The 15751-nt window shown below is 38.2% G+C and overlaps 1 protein-coding gene across 3 annotated transcripts; it reads left to right on the top strand.

The window, feature by feature from the left end:
* The first annotated feature begins 232 nt into the window (after positions 1–232).
* LOC107730905 (neurensin-1-like) lies at positions 233–10062 on the top strand. 3 transcript variants are annotated; one of them, XM_016541877.1, is made up of 4 exons: positions 233–430; positions 882–985; positions 4941–5147; positions 8378–10062. In XM_016541877.1, exons 3-4 carry the CDS (start codon positions 4950–4952, stop codon positions 8774–8776), a joined length of 597 nt encoding a protein of 198 aa, XP_016397363.1. In that variant the 5' UTR covers positions 233–430; positions 882–985; positions 4941–4949; the 3' UTR covers positions 8777–10062. The 3 variants fall into 3 exon arrangements, with proteins under 3 accessions (XP_016397363.1, XP_016397348.1, XP_016397356.1); XM_016541862.1 differs by having other exon boundaries at positions 742–985; XM_016541870.1 differs by lacking the exons at positions 233–430; positions 882–985; positions 4941–5147 and adding an exon at positions 5181–5382.
* Positions 10063–15751: the final 5689 nt, after the last annotated feature.

Genomic DNA, 15751 nt, shown 5'->3' with positions numbered 1-15751 from the left:
ATTAGTCATTATTAAGATGGCTTTTAGCCTAAAGCTCACCATAAACACCCAGCGCTCGGGATGTAAATAATTCACTATAGTTTTACGGCTGGAACAGAAACCAGTCTGTGGGAAGACTGCAGTTAAGTAGCCTAAAAGAAAATGAATCAGCCAGCTCTCATTTACATTGTTAATTAGAGAATATTGATCAAGAGCCGGTGCTGTTATCAGTGTAGATTGCACAGTTCTAGACTAAGAGCCATTTATCAGTCGAACTCTATTTTTCACAAGAGGCTGTGGTTAATGTTGATTAACGTGTATGAAACTTTAAGCACGAATAACAGACACAAGGAGATTTTTGTAATATGATGATTCACACAAAACGCTTTGTCAAGCATGTGGTGTTGTTGAACATTACTCAGTAATCTGAGATCGAGAGAAGGCACCGCAGGTATTATTTTCATGATTTTTATCACCAGCATTGGTTAACATTTTAAAATGCCATTTTTTTTTTTATGTGACATTTTGCTCATATACAACAAATGCTTCCCAGAGATCCCTTATGTTAGAGTTTGCTTCTTAAATAATATTGTTGGAAAATGTTAGTCAGAAAATGCATAATCAATTACATGCACATGTTTTATTATTGCATAAACAACCTCTGCAAACGGAAACCACTCAGTTGTTGATTGCATTATAACAAAAATAACATTTTCAAAACCACAAAACAAAAATAATCGAGTTCTTCTGGATGTTTAATAGGACTGACCGAGAGCAGTCTGCCGTCCATGAAACATCGGTGCTACAGTATTCAGACGAGCACAGCTGAACATATAAGAAAGGACAGCGCATTTGGTAATTGGCATTGGAAGCTCATTAAAAAGCATCACACTCGTCTCCAGGTGACTCAGAGAAGCATCTGATCTGGGCTGAGGATGTGGCGCATGCGCAGCGCGTCGTCGGCTGTGCGGAGTGAAGAAGAGCAGCTCCAGCTCGGTGATGACAGGTATTCACTTTTATTCATTTATGCTCCAAACACTGATCTATCGACGCCTCTCGATGGCACTGCGGTAGCTCTCATAGGGACATCATCGGTGTTGCTCTATCTGCCACGAAGGACGCATTTGATGGGTAACCCTGTGACTGCTGGATGAATCTGCTTATGCATCGATCATCAAATGGTTAAAATGCTGCGTTGTGCCCTGTTGTTAAATAAGAACGACGCTGTATGTTTTTAAACGCATCGGACATCCCGTCATATAATTGCTCATCTCTAATGAGAGGAGAGGAGAGGACAGAGTGTCTCATCAGATGACATGGAGACCTCGCGATGACGTCACAGATAGAATCTCAGCGCAAATCCTTCAGCTTCATGCGATATTCACAAATGCATGTCAGTTATTATCATTTGTAACTGATAATACCATTCGTAATGAAACAAACGTGTTTTAAATGGCTTATTATTATTATTTTTATTTTTATGTGGGCATATGTATCCATAAAAGAAGGGATACAGGTTTGAAACGTTATGAGGGTGAGTAAATGATGACCTAACGTTTTATTTATTTTATTATTATTATTATTATGACTCGTCATGCTTGTCATGTGACACAGCAACCACAATAGCACTGTATAACTGATATAGGCTTATGTTTTATTTTATTTCCCCCCCCCTTTTTATTCGAAATATTTCCTAACGTGTTAACTAGCTATATCAGGAAATATCTCGATTCTCAAACGTGTAAGTAAATATGTTTTGCACCAGATTGCTATTTGATCTATAATGGGTGACAAAGTAGAGTAATAGTGTAATCTATTAACTACACATAAAAACCCGACTTTTTACTTAAGTAGGCCTACCAGATATGGGTGTCATGCCATAAAATGTTTTTAATACGACTGACTTTGTATTTAATGTGAATTTAATAACAATATTGTAAGTTACTATATCTTCATTTTACAGAGATTTTTCAGGCACTCTCACAAACTCCCATTAAAATCACTGAAGCTGTTTACACTGTGAAATGAATATCTTACGTTCCTACGCACATCTGCACAGTCAGCGAGCGAGTGAACAAAACACCGCGTTCAGCGATGACTCATCTGAACGTCTCTGATTGGCCCTTGCATTCGTAAGCTCAACAGAATCGTGTGTGATTGGTTATAATGCAGCGCTGTACAAACGTCTGTCTCTGGCTCAGCGCCAGCCAAAGCCCGAACGCAGATTTGAATTTAAGCAGCTGATGCTGTGCCGCACTGAACGATCTAATCACACCGGTGTGATTGTATCAAATATAAAACAATATTATTCAGCTATTTTTTGTCTTTTGGAAGCTGCATTTAAAATCCACTTGGCTCAGAAATCTGAGGGGTACGTGCCCCCTCACTTTGAATGGGCATGATGCCTCTGTGAGTAAGTCATTCATTCATTCATTCATTCATTCATTCATTCGATTCGTTCAAAACGTGGATTAATTCAGAATCGATTCACCGCTGTGTGCTGCTCGGAGACACACAAAACAGTGGCTTTATAGTTAGCCTAATATTTTCGTTGGCAAAATTGATCAAAAACAAACAATAACACAATATGAACTTCTCATTTACTGAACTGCTAATTTAAAATAACATTTGCACTCGTGTTATTCTGGACAAAAACAGCACTCGTGTGATATCGCTTATCATATGATATAAATATGAGACAACAACTCTTAAATATTAAATTGTAAGGGCATATAACTGCACTTTATAGGCTATGTCACACAATGAGCTGTTGCCCTGCATCAATTTATATATAAATCAGCATATACAGTGGGTACGGAAAGTATTCAGACCCCCTTAAATTTTTCACTCTTTGTTATATTGCAGCCATTTGCTAAAATCATTTAAGTTAATTTTTTTTCCTCATTAATGTACACACAGCACCCCATATTGACAGAAAAACACAGAATTGTTGACATTTTTGCAGATTAATTAAAAAAGAAAAACTGAAATATCACACGGTCCTAAGTATTCAGACCCTTTGCTCAATATTTAGTAGAAGCACCCTTTTGATCCAATACAGCCATGAGTCTTTTTGGGAAAGATCCAACAAGTTTTTCACACCTGGATTTGGCGATCCTCTGTGTGTGTGTGTGTGTGAGGGTGTGTGTGTGTGTGTGTGTGTGTGTGCGTGAGTACAGTTTCTTATCCTGAAGTAAAAATCCAATTACTTTTCTAAATAAAGGAATTCATTTTTTATGATAACTTATAAACTGTTAAAGACAGACCTACTTACTAGGTTATTAATCAATGAAATCTGCTTTGTTTAAGCTATCTGCTTGCATTATTTCCTTTTATTTTTAATATTTTCAATAATTGTGTTTAGCAGCAGAACTCCAAATGAGAAACTATATTACTCGTGATTCTGTAATCTCCATCAATCAGAGAATCATATCGAGAATCGAAATCAGGAAATCATGTCATAAGAGCTCTTTAGCTCCGCCCTCTCTCATGTAGCACTATAAATGACGTAAGGTGCATCCAGAATCACATACTGTTTGAGTAAGTAGAACTACATTTGAATTTCAACTTACTTTGCGACTGTTAAAAAAAGGTATGTTCTTTATAGCATGAATATGAGTATGAATGAATGTTGCCACGGTCATGTGATGCGTGTCAGTTGCGTGGCCTCATGGGATAGTAAAGTGACGACTGAATGCACAGTATCTCGCTGGAAGTAGTCGGTCATCCGGGTACATTTTGCCTACTGTTTTTCATGTACTATGCATTGAGACATACTGTACTACTCACCTCATACTGTTTTTTGCATACTGTACAGTAGGGAGGTTTTCGATTTCAGACGCAGTGTCATTTCCCCTACATTCTCAAACTATCCAAATATTTGTATTTGTTTGCATATTTTGCAATAAATACAAAATATATTGTTTATATAGATATAATCGACATCTTTAAATCTGTAGTTTTGTATGATTTTATATTTCTCCATTCTCGTTCACAGTGTTTAATGGGATTGTAGTTCTTTCCCTCACTAAACTTTTGTATCTTTTTCTTTTTGTCTGCTTTTCTAATTCTTTTTCTGCTTCAAATCAGAGTCCGTAATGTTGTGATTCTCCTTATAGCTGGTTGGGTTGGTGCATTGCTTATAATTAGACTTTTTAAAAATTCCTATGTGAAACATGCTTCCGGAATGTTAAGCAATGGCACTGAAATTCTACTGAGGATGGGTAAATGTGTTGTTCTGTATCTCTGCATGACACCACTTTAATTACAAATAAACAAGCTGACGTCGTGTGAAGGAAGGGAGGCTCACTGATGTGCTGAAGGACGGCTGAGTCACGAGCTTCATCCGTGATTGCATTACAGACTCATTCCCCTCCTGCTCTCATCATGCACAGATGCTCATATCTGAAGCCCAGCAGCAGCGTTTGAACACGTCCAGCAGTCATCAGATCTGCTGTAAAGCTGGAGTCTGTCGCTTTGTTCAATGTTAAAATACGATCTCCTATTCCAGATTAATATGCAGAGTCACCGTTTATAGGTCAACTTTCAGAAAGCTGATTCTAGGTTTCAGGAGAGACTATATGTGCATCAAATGGGGAGGAAATATCTTTAAAATTCTGCAGAAGCAAAGTGGCACAAACTTCAGCTTCAACCAAAGGACAATCATTACTATTCAGATTAGTTTATTAAAACTGCTTGGTCAAAATCTTGTAACTAGAATGCTGTTTCTTTAGGTTATTAGTTGCCTGACTGTGTATTTGAGCAGATGTATGTGTGCTAAATGTAAAATGGGCCTGAAATTAACACATGTCAAGTGCCAAATGAAACAGAATATTACAGTGTATTAATATGAAATACTTCACAGGTTAATAGTGCTATAATAATATTATGCACATAGAGTTTCATGGCTGGTAAACTGAAGTGAAATTGGAACTCAATGTCGATGTTGTGTTTGTGTGCAGATGTGAAGCATGACGTCCTGCTCAGAGATCTGTGGCTCGGATTACACTGAGCAGAGCCATGGCGCCCTCAGCAGCGGTTACCAGGGTTACGGGGTGCGTTCCTACCTGCATCAGTTCTACGAGGAGTGCACCGCTTCCATCTGGGAGCGCGATGAAGATTTCCAGACACCGAGATTGCCGAGCCGCTGGAGCTCTGTGCTCTGGAAGGTGAGCTGCGTTCTGCTGTTTTGAAGGGATGTGAAGCATGACGTCCTGCTCAGAGATCTGTGGCTCGGATTACACTGAGCAGAGCCATGGCGCCCTCAGCAGCGGTTACCAGGGTTACGGGGTGCGTTCCTACCTGCATCAGTTCTACGAGGAGTGCACCGCTTCCATCTGGGAGCGCGATGAAGATTTCCAGACACAGAGATCGCCGAGCCGCTGGAGCTCTGTGCTCTGGAAGGTGAGCTGCGTTCTGCTGTTTTTATGTTTGCATGAATGCATGCTATTTTATGTGATTTGTATTATTTTTAAATTACTATTTATTTATTTTATTTCCGTTTTAGTTCATTTTAGTGATTTAACTTTTAAGGCAACATTTCTAATTTTAATTTAGTTTGTTTTCATCTAATATTTATAATTTATCTAAGCTTAATTTCAATGAACAAAATTTTTTTAATAGTTTTAGTTGATAATAATAGCCCTGAAGTGATCTCATGTAGTACTCCTGACTGTCAGAATAAAATGTGGTTTATTCTGCAGCTTATTCATGACCACGATCAGACACTTTGAGTCTGTCTGACCGATATATAAAACAACCAATCACCGTTCATTTTCAGCCAATCACAAAGCTGCTCCCTCTTCAAAAACACTGGGTTAACTGTATTACTTTTATTTTCAATTGCTATTTTGTCTTCCAACAACATTTTCCAATGAAAACAAGAAAATCTTGATAGAAAGATCATTGTATTGCAATGATTCTTGTTTTGTCTTGTGTTCATTTATAGTGAACTTTCACACCTTAAAAAAACCTCTGAGTAATAATCATGATCCCAATATTGACCAAAATAATCATGATTATCTTACCTGCAAACTATGCCATTGACATGCAAATCCAACTTGTTTTGAGGGGTTTATGAATGTGTATCAGGGCTCGCAAACTTTCAAAATCGCTGGTAGCCCTTCGGGCAGACATTCTTCAGATTTTGGTAGCCCAAAATTAATTTAAGTAGCCCGAATAAATAAAAAAAAGACACTGGCTGAACTCCACTGGGGACAAATCAGCATGATTAAAAACTTCTGTGATTGCTTTTTTTCTTCAAATAACAAGTCAAGAGAGGAGCGGTGCAACGGATCACAAAACCCACGGCTCGGATCATATTGCATTATCATATCAGATTTTGAGTAACAGATCGGATCATTTTGCAGATGAGCAAAAAAATATGGTTCTTTATTATTTAAATAGCAGAATACTTCTTTGATACCACAGCACAAACTAGTAGCCTATAGGGATGTAACGATTCACTCAACTCACGATGCGATGTGCTTCACGATACTGATTTCACAAGACAATTTCTCACAATTTTTATTATAAATGAGAAGGTGTCCTTTTATTATTTCCCCAACAAAATGCAGCACATTTCTTTGTGAAATTGAAATATGTCAAATGATAAAACTAACTTGAAATTGTTAAACAAATCCCAAATCAAATAATTAAATAATACAAATAAAATAAATATCTTTATATAAACAAACTAATGCTTTGGCTGTGCTTTTTCCATTTAAAATTAGAGGCAACCACTGCATTTTAATCATGATCCAAACAAAGATGCAAAATACATGTTATTTAGATTGCAATTAGATTGCATAATTTCGAAATTTGAAGCAAAAGCAGAATGGTCTTATTTTAGCTTTATGAATGAGACGCAAATGCCACTCTCTGACAGCAGGTGGCGCTTATGGAACAGCAGGTATTTATAGGCTGCTGCCCCTTTAAGACCGAATGCACGGATCCAATATAATGATGCACTTGAGATTTCTTTCTCCACTGTTTACGTTCACTTAAGACATAACCGACTGTGTTTACGAGTGTGTATGTGTTCATTCAGATGCAAGGATACGCGAAAGAGGAATCAATTCTGTGTACGCGCATTGTCTGCAACGCGGCTCTCTGTGCGCGCTTTGAATGCGCGTGAATGGTTTAAAACACTTGAATGTTTAAATCGGCAAGACTAACACGTGCAAACGATCAACTATGATCCGTTTTACCCCTACAAGCTAGTAAACAACGCAAATCAAGGAAGGAATTTAATTTCACTGTTCAAGATAGCCCGTCGGGCAGGACGGTGATACGTTTTGGTAGCCCGACTGGAAAACAATAGCCCCGGGACGTCGGGCTAGCGATTTTGCAAGCCCTGTGTATCTGAAGGGAACTGACTGTCTTCAGAAAAGTTTCAGTGACATTTTCTTTTTCATTTTACCTCCATATGATGTTTATGAGTGCTTTGAATCTGGGGGTAACCGCAGTATTTCTGCTTGTCCTCTGCTTGTTTTGATTAGTCATGTTTCGTCATATTTAACATGCACGCTCATTTATTAGGCTGAAATGTGAAGTTTATCATTTTATAAAACTAACTTTTGTCAAAACTTTTTATTTGAAATGTAACGTTCTTTAAATCATTGTTTTGTTTTTTGTTTGTTTGTTTGTTTTTTTACAGTCATTTTACAGTTTAGGATGTTAGCATGGATATTGTTGTTGTTTCAAAACAAAGTTGCTACCTAAACGACATGTAGTTCTATTCTGATATCAGAATTTTCACAAATGATTTCAGTTGCTGATTCCAGGAATTTATTTTAGAAGAAAAATGCCCCTCTGTCACCTTTGGCACATGTCCAGAGTTTGCAGGCATTCATTATAGACCCAACCGGCACCTTGATATCAGTTTGACGTCAAATATTATTCAAGTCTTGATCTCAAGATGCTGTAACATCATTTTAAATTCAGTTTGGACTGCAATTTCTTCCGGTGGTCATTGGGTGAAAATAGGAAGTTAATCCCACACTGAAACTGGTTTAATGTTTAATGTAGGACAATATGTTTGACCTAGATCAAATCAACATCATGTCAAGTTTTTGTCCGTTTGATTTGCATATTTGCCCTGTTTTTTGACGTCAATTTTGATGTCAGTTTGATGTCTTTCACTGTAAACCACGGCTTCACGGAGCTTATTGCTTTATTTTGGAGTTGTAAATTAAACAAAGATTACTAAGAAAATACAATTTCAGTTTTCCTACTGTACTTCAAAATTTCACGTTTAATTCAATGTGTTGCTTGCCGTTTCTTTGTAGTTATTTGTGAAACTTGCTAGGAATTTCTGAGTGGAAATAGTTCCGAGGTAAATCTTTTTCAGTGTGGTGATGAATACAGTAATAGTTTCTTCTGTGCTTCTCTCCATCAGGTCTGTCTCGCGCTAGGCGCTCTGATTCTGGTGGCAGGGTTATCCGTGCTGCTGGTGGGCTACGCCACGCCGCCTCGACTCGAAGCCTTCGGAGAAGACGAGCTGCTGTTCGTGGACGGCCGCGCGGTGCGCTTCAACCGGGCCCTGGACGCCTGTAAGCTGGCCGGAGCCGTGCTGTTCTGCGTGGGCGGCAGCGGGATGGCAGTGGGGCTGCTGCTGGCCGCCTGCTCTCAGGGCAGCTCCAAGGAAGAGCTCCGTCTGCAGCAGCGCTTCAAAGAGCGGCTCGCCGAGATCCAGGCCTCCGTTCAACCCGTCACCCGCGCTCCCACCCCGGGAGAGGCCAAGGTTCCCGTCACGCTCTCCAAAGTGCAGAGCGTCCAGCCCGGAGCGGAAACCTGACCTCTTAAGCATCCCACGCTTCCGTGCAAAACAAAACAACAGTTCCTGGAACAATAGAGATAGATAACACTGCACTGGCGCATATAATTCGTCTATATTGAGAGCACCGAGAGTATTTATGGTGATTAGCGTAAGCGTACCTTGTCGATCATCACTGGTGCTTCTGAATAAAGACATACAGCACAAATATACTCACGCGCTATGGCTAGGAATCAGAACAACTTTAGGCTGCTGATATTCTTCAGAGGCGCCAAAGCATGTGCGTATTAATACCGAATAAGCAAGAATAGTTTCTCTATTACAATGACCCCAAACACACCCCTCACTGTAATCGCAATTCCCATCGTGATACATGAGAAAAATCACTCGGTAAAACTCATAAACTAGCAGAACGGAGGCCTTACTAACACTGTCAACTACAATGATTTGTCATCGCTCGTTCAGAAAGCGTCACGTTGGTTCAATTTTTCTCCGAATCTCTCCTAGTGAAAGCTTCGTGCTCTATTGCTACAGTCAATCAATAGTTAGTTGACAGAACGCAATGTGTTCCAAGCCACAATACCGTGCATCCGTTCTGCTCAAACACATCATCGTCGGCGATATCAAGAGTGAAAATAGATTACGGTTAAGATGCGCCTGTGGGATTATGTCATGTCCTCTCTTTGTGTTGCACATCATTCTTGCTCCATCATTAGAGCTTTCCGTACGCTAGTGTTCTGCTGGAGATTTCTTTCTGTCGGCTTTTCTTGTTTCGTGTTTCTCTTTGGCTTCATGGCAGAGTCACTGCTGTGCTTTTGTTCTCTGTAACAATTATTTTGCGTAGGTATTTGCATCTTATTATTGTTATATTTTTACTTTGATTAGCGCAAATGTTGCATGATGACAATTCAGTGAAACTTTGTAAACTGCTTTCAAGAAGGTTGATAAAGAATGAAAAACCGTCGCCGTCGCTTCTTAGTGTAATATTTTGTGTTATTTATTGATTATGAATTATCATTGAACATACTGCATATGCATTCAGATGTTTGAAAACGCTGAGGCTTTCTAATGAACTTAGGATAATCGAAACTCTCAGACAGGCCTAAATGAAGTCTAAAAATGTTACATTTATAATATCAGCTGCTTCGAGAATTGATTCTTCTTGTTTAAACTGACATATATGGATGTGTTTTCAGAGGTGTGTTGATCACAAATGCTGGTAATCGTCTCAAACTGTCAAAGCTTCTGGTTTGGTCTGCTCTTGGGATGGAGACAGAACGTATCAGAGCTGTTCTTACTCTTGGAACGTCTATTTTTCAGCAAACAGAATAAAAATTACTGTTTGTTACCGTCTTTGTCTGTCAGTGGCTATTTCTTCCACTTGTTCACTTTAAATTTGATCATTTAAAAGCTATGAATTAATCACAGCACATCAAAATAGATCCCAAAGGCAAACAAAAAACTGTCATTTACACTCACGGTGTGCTGTAATACTATCAAAAAAATCATGATCCTTACCTTTATCTCTATATCAAAATCTCCGCTGGCCTCACATTGATTCATATATTTTGTATGAATCATTAAAATACTGTCATCCTGGACACCGTGAGCCCAGAGACTAGTGAAGATCGTGAGTTTTTAAAAGATTAGCTTTAAGTAAATAGTGCTCATAAAAGGCTGTCGTGATTTTATTCTCACTTGAAATCAAGTAGAGACTTGGACCTGGAAACAGTATTCATTAGGTGATGATAACAAGGTTCGGTCACATTAGTGAAAACCAAGCGTCTTTCTGTTGGTTAACTCTGTGAATTTGTGCGTCCAACTTGAACCTTATGCAAAATATGCATGTGGAAATATTTCTCTCTCACAGGAAATTGGTGATTGCGTGAATTCCTATAGATGCAGACACTTTAGAGAATTTTTCTGCTAAATTTTCTGGGCAAATAAGGTACTTTCTTCATTGTCAAGATGTTGCGACTCACAGCTCACACAGAAGTCACTCTTAACCCAAGCTGATTTCTATTGTCGAATTTACCTGACAACAGTTTGAATCTGATGTGAAATTTGCATGAAGAACCTTCAGTGCACAAGCAGCATTACAGATTGTGCAGAATTCTGTTGAAATGACTGGATTTTGCTGAACAACAGTAAATGTGACGTGCTTTAAGTGTAGTTCAAAAATAATGACACTTCGAAAAGATTGAGAATATTATAACTAAATATTAAAATAGTGAAAATACCATATTCTCACTCTCACACAGAAGCATCACCAGATTATCTATCAGCTGTGTGTGTGTGTGTGTGTGTGTGTGTGTGTGTCACTCACATTGAGATACAGTCAACAAAACGCAGCCAAATCAGTTAAACACTGATGGAAATGTTTTTAATAGGGTGATGACTTTACCTCTTGCTATTCAGTTTTTTCTCTCTCACCACAGAATTTTATTCACACACACACTTTTTTTTTTTTTTTAAATAAGAACGGTAAATGCAACATTTTCTCACAATTCAGACTTTTTCTTAAAATTGCAAGTGGATATCTTGCCATGCTGAAATAATATTTTGTAATTTCTCAAAATTGCTAGAAAAAAGACTGTATTTAGATATGTATTTAGTTTGCATGTAGCTTATCCTTCAGGACTGATGTTAAGTCAGTTGAAATGATAATATAACAATAATGACATGCACAACGGGAGCGACTGGAAGATGGATAGAAATCCATATATTTAACTTCCTTGACAAAAAGTATCTAAAATAAATATTTTAGCAAACATTACACCTATCGGCTTAGCAGACATTAGCACTGGAACTCATTTAGTTACCATATTTATGTTACTATATGGAAAATATTTATTTTCTCAAATCCTAACTGGCAAAATTAGCTGTTATTAAAGCTGTTCACAGTATTAGAATCTCAATACAATAAATTAATAATATGAATAAATTAGTAGTAATCAAAGTAATGAATCAGCCTCTAAAGGTTATAAACTTTCTGTCTTGTCACACAAAGAAGATATTTTGAAGAATGTTCTGGTCTCTCTTTTCCATCGTTTTCACGTTGTTATACAGAAAACAACAGCCAGAATATTTCCACGATACAGTTCTCCTTCTGTGCTCTGCAGGAGGCAGACAATCACACATGATGGCAGACGATCGTTTCTCGCTGAACTCCTTCAGGTTTTCATTCAGTATCTGCGGCTGCGTCCTCACTGGGATCTGGATTCTCCTCCGCCGGCTCTCCCTCCTTCTCTGTGTTCTCCTGGTTCTCCTCTTCATCTCCTCCTTCCTCTGGTTTCTCCTCTTCATCTCCTTCCTCTGGTTTCTCCTCTTCATCTCCTCCTTCCTCTGGTTTCTCCTCTTCATCTCCTCCTTCAGCTTCTTCGTCCTGCTTCTCTTCACTGTCATCATGTGCCTCTGGTTCTGATGCCTGTCCCTCTTCCATTATCTCTCCATCCTCTTCTTTCTTCTCTTCCTCTTTCTCATCCTCTTCTTTCTTCTCTTCCTCTTTCTCATCCTCTGCTTTCTTCTCTTCCTCTTCTTTCTTCTCTTCCTCTGTCTCATCCTCTGCTTTCTTCTCTTCCTCTTTCTCATCCTCTTCTTTCTTCTCTTCCTCTTCTTTCTTCTCTTCCTCTGTCTCATCCTCTGCTTTCTTCTCTTCCTCTTTCTCATCCTCTTCTTTCTTCTCTTCCTCTTTCTCTTCCTCTGGTTTCTTCTCTTCCTCTTTCTCATCCTCTGCTTTCTTCTCTTCTTCTCCGTCACACGGTGATTCTTCTGTGTTTTGGGCCGCTTCACCTTCTGCTTTGGTTGAGTCGTCTATATCAGGACTGGCCTCCTCTGACTCCTTAATAAAACAACATCACAGATCAGTGTGTGACACCCTGCTGCATATATGTGGATACCTTGATACACTGACATTCAGAAAAGAAAAAAAAAGTTTTATTCAGATGCATTAAATTTATCAAAAGTGACAGTAAAGACATTTATAATGTTACAAATTTCAAATAAATGCTGTTCTTTTGAACTTTCTATTCATATGTGAATCCTGAAAAATAAAATGTATCACAGTTTCCACAAAAATATTGTGCAGCACAACTGTTTTCAACATTGATAATAATCATACATGTTTATTGAGCAGCAAATCAGCATATTAGAATGATTTCTGAAGATCATGTGACACTGAAGACTGGAGGAATGATGCAGAAAATTCAGCTGCGCATCACAGAAATAAATTACTGTTTAACAGATATTCACATAGAAAACAGCTATTTTACATCGTAATAACTTTTCACTGTTTTTACTGTATTTTCGATCAAATAAATGATTAAAATTAATCCAAACTTTGGCCGCATACATATATATACACTTTTCAGTGTAGCTGTGTCCAAACATTTGACTGCATTGTTTTAGACACACGTCCTCACTATTTTAACACTCTTACTAGACAGCCAGAAGCCCAATCTACAGTTACTCAGAAATCAGCCGCCTGTGTTAGAGATCACGATGAGGCTCGAGCTCCTCACCTGCTGGACCAGTGAGGATTTCTCATCTCCTGCTCTTCTGTCCTCTCCGTCATCTGTACAAACACACACAGCACAGCAAACATGAGACGCCAGCGCCATCCATGGGTCAGGATTCACACTACAGCTCAGCGCTGGATTCACATTCACACACTGACCATCTGATCTCACATCACCCAAATCCTGATTCAATGCTTCAGTTACGGACACACAGAGAAACGGCAGAGAAAAGTTTCCAACTGCTAATAAAGACATCAAAAGATTAAAAAAAAAAATTAAATCAAGAAATTGATATAACTAAAGACAGGACAAACTAACAAAAACATAAAAACAACTGCGGAGCACGCCACAGAGGCAGCCATCAACGTCGGCGCCATCGCGAAGAATATGATTACATTAAAAAAAAATCTGTGGTTTTATTGATGAAATAAACAATGATCCATATGATCATAGACTAGTGTAGACTCAAATTCACATTTCAAAAATGGTAAATTCAGTCAAACGAGCATGTATGTACATCACACTCTTATGAAAACCTCTCATGAATTAATTAGAGTCGCTGTTAAAATGACCATTAGCTTTCGACGCTTCTGTGTAATTATTTTTGCGAGATTTACAGTCATACCATTGTACTCGCTAGTAAACAAGAAAATTACACAAGTGTTTTAAATACTTAATGAGTAATAAATCCAAAGATTGTGTGTGAAATCAATACACTCTGAATAATTAAACCGCAGAATTGATGCACCTCATATAAGTTCACGCTTTCCCCAACAGCGGCTATAAAAATATTGCTGTGCAGATGATAGCGTTTTACCCAGGCATTTAATGCGTTTCAAATGCAAAACTGATTGAAGTTTAGCAGCGGAGATGAGCCGGCGTAGCAATAATGGGCTTCTTTGAATATTTTATGGAAATCGTTCACATTTATTAACTGTAGTCCAAAAGCCTGACTGTGAGCAGGAGCGCTAATGTAACAATAAACAGTTCAATGTGATTGAGAGAAGGGCTCGTCTCATAAAAATGCTAAATCAAATTAAATACAGCATTTTAAAGCCTGCCTTCATTAAGGAGGGTGACTGCATAAAGCCCGACTCCATTTCCAGTTAGCAGCCTTTATTTCTCTGCCAATTAAATACTGCTTCTCTTCACTCGTGTTTTCTCGTGTCTGTGTCACTGTGCAATGCAAAAGCAACTAAGAACTGTTGAATAACTGCAAATACGAAATGCAGTTCAGTATGCAAATATTATATTCGCATCAGGAGAGGTTCAAAAACACCTGTAAACAAAAATAATCCATGACCATCACCATACTTCCCTAGCTGACTGATTACATTACAATAACTGCAAACATTTTTTGTATCACATGTTGGTAACACTTTAGTTTAGGGTCCAATTCTCACTATTAACTAGTTGCTTATTAGCATGCATATTACAAGAATAGTGGCTGTTTGTTAGTACTTACAAAGCACATATTAATGCCTTATTCTGCATGACCATACACTCTAAAGAAAAATGGTGCTAAATAGCACTAAAAGTGGTTCATTGGCTGGTACTCATAGGGGAAGCACTTTAAGTGCTCTTCAGCAGCTGTGTTTAAAGGTGTTAAACAGCACCGTAAGAGGAGCCACATTCGTCCCTCAGATTTGAGATGTCACTCCACTCTCATATGTTTGCTATGAATGGGAATTTACTACGATGCCAAAAGCTGTTTTGAATCACTTGTATGCTCTTCAGAGGTCGGAAAGTCTCATGTGGGGTCTGGAATATTTCCAATTTAAGGTTGAGAATCACGTTATCTTCAGGAAATACACTGTATTTTACTGTTGTTTGAATCCTTTCCCAACTAAACTAACAGACTAAGAGAGCCTTTAGAGAACTATACAGGGGCTTAACAGGTTCTTTATATGATAGCGGTGCCTTAAAACCTCAGCCACCCCAAACAACCGCTGAAGAACCACTTTTGTTTTGTGTGTATTTGAGATCCCTTGATCCTTAAACCCCAGACCTAAACTTAACAAGCTTACTACTAATAAGCAGCACATTAGGAGTTTATTGAGGCAAAAGTAATAGCTAATAGTTTGGTAATAGTAAGAATTGGTCCCCAAACTATAGTGTGACCCATGTTTTCTAAAATGTTATGTTTAAATATGCAAATGATACATTATCTAATCAAAATGCACTAATTTGCTGTAATTTTCTAGAACAGAAATCTGAACATTGGATAAAATATTTCAAGTGGTATTTTAGCATCATTGAAATACAGTGGTGGACAGTAACGGAGTAGCTTTACTTCGTTACTGTACTTAAGTAAATTTTTCAAGTTTCTGTACTTTACTCGAGTCGTTTTATTTTGAGTAACTTTTACTTTTACTTCACTACATTCCAAAGCATAAGATCGTACTTTTTACTTCAATACATTTCATAAAACATATCGTTACTCCTTATAATATATCACGTGCTCCGAGACGCAGAAGCG

Source organism: Sinocyclocheilus rhinocerous, unplaced genomic scaffold, assembly GCF_001515625.1.
Source record: "Sinocyclocheilus rhinocerous isolate Xijiao unplaced genomic scaffold, SAMN03320098_v1.1 scaffold2298, whole genome shotgun sequence".
NCBI classification, from domain to species: Eukaryota; Metazoa; Chordata; class Actinopteri; order Cypriniformes; family Cyprinidae; genus Sinocyclocheilus; species Sinocyclocheilus rhinocerous.
Note: the sequence above shows the minus strand (reverse complement) of the source record. Positions and strands in the feature narration are given on the sequence as shown.

What these genes read in the sequence shown, in the direction of transcription:
- LOC107730905 (XM_016541877.1), top strand. Translation starts at nt 4,950, where the DNA reads ATGACGTCCTGCTCAGAGATCTGTGGCTCGGATTACACTGAGCAGAGC. An exon ending in GGAGCTCTGTGCTCTGGAAG is followed by an intron (nt 5,148 to 8,377) that starts GTGAGCTGCGTT and finishes TCTCTCCATCAG; the next exon opens with GTCTGTCTCGCGCTAGGCGC.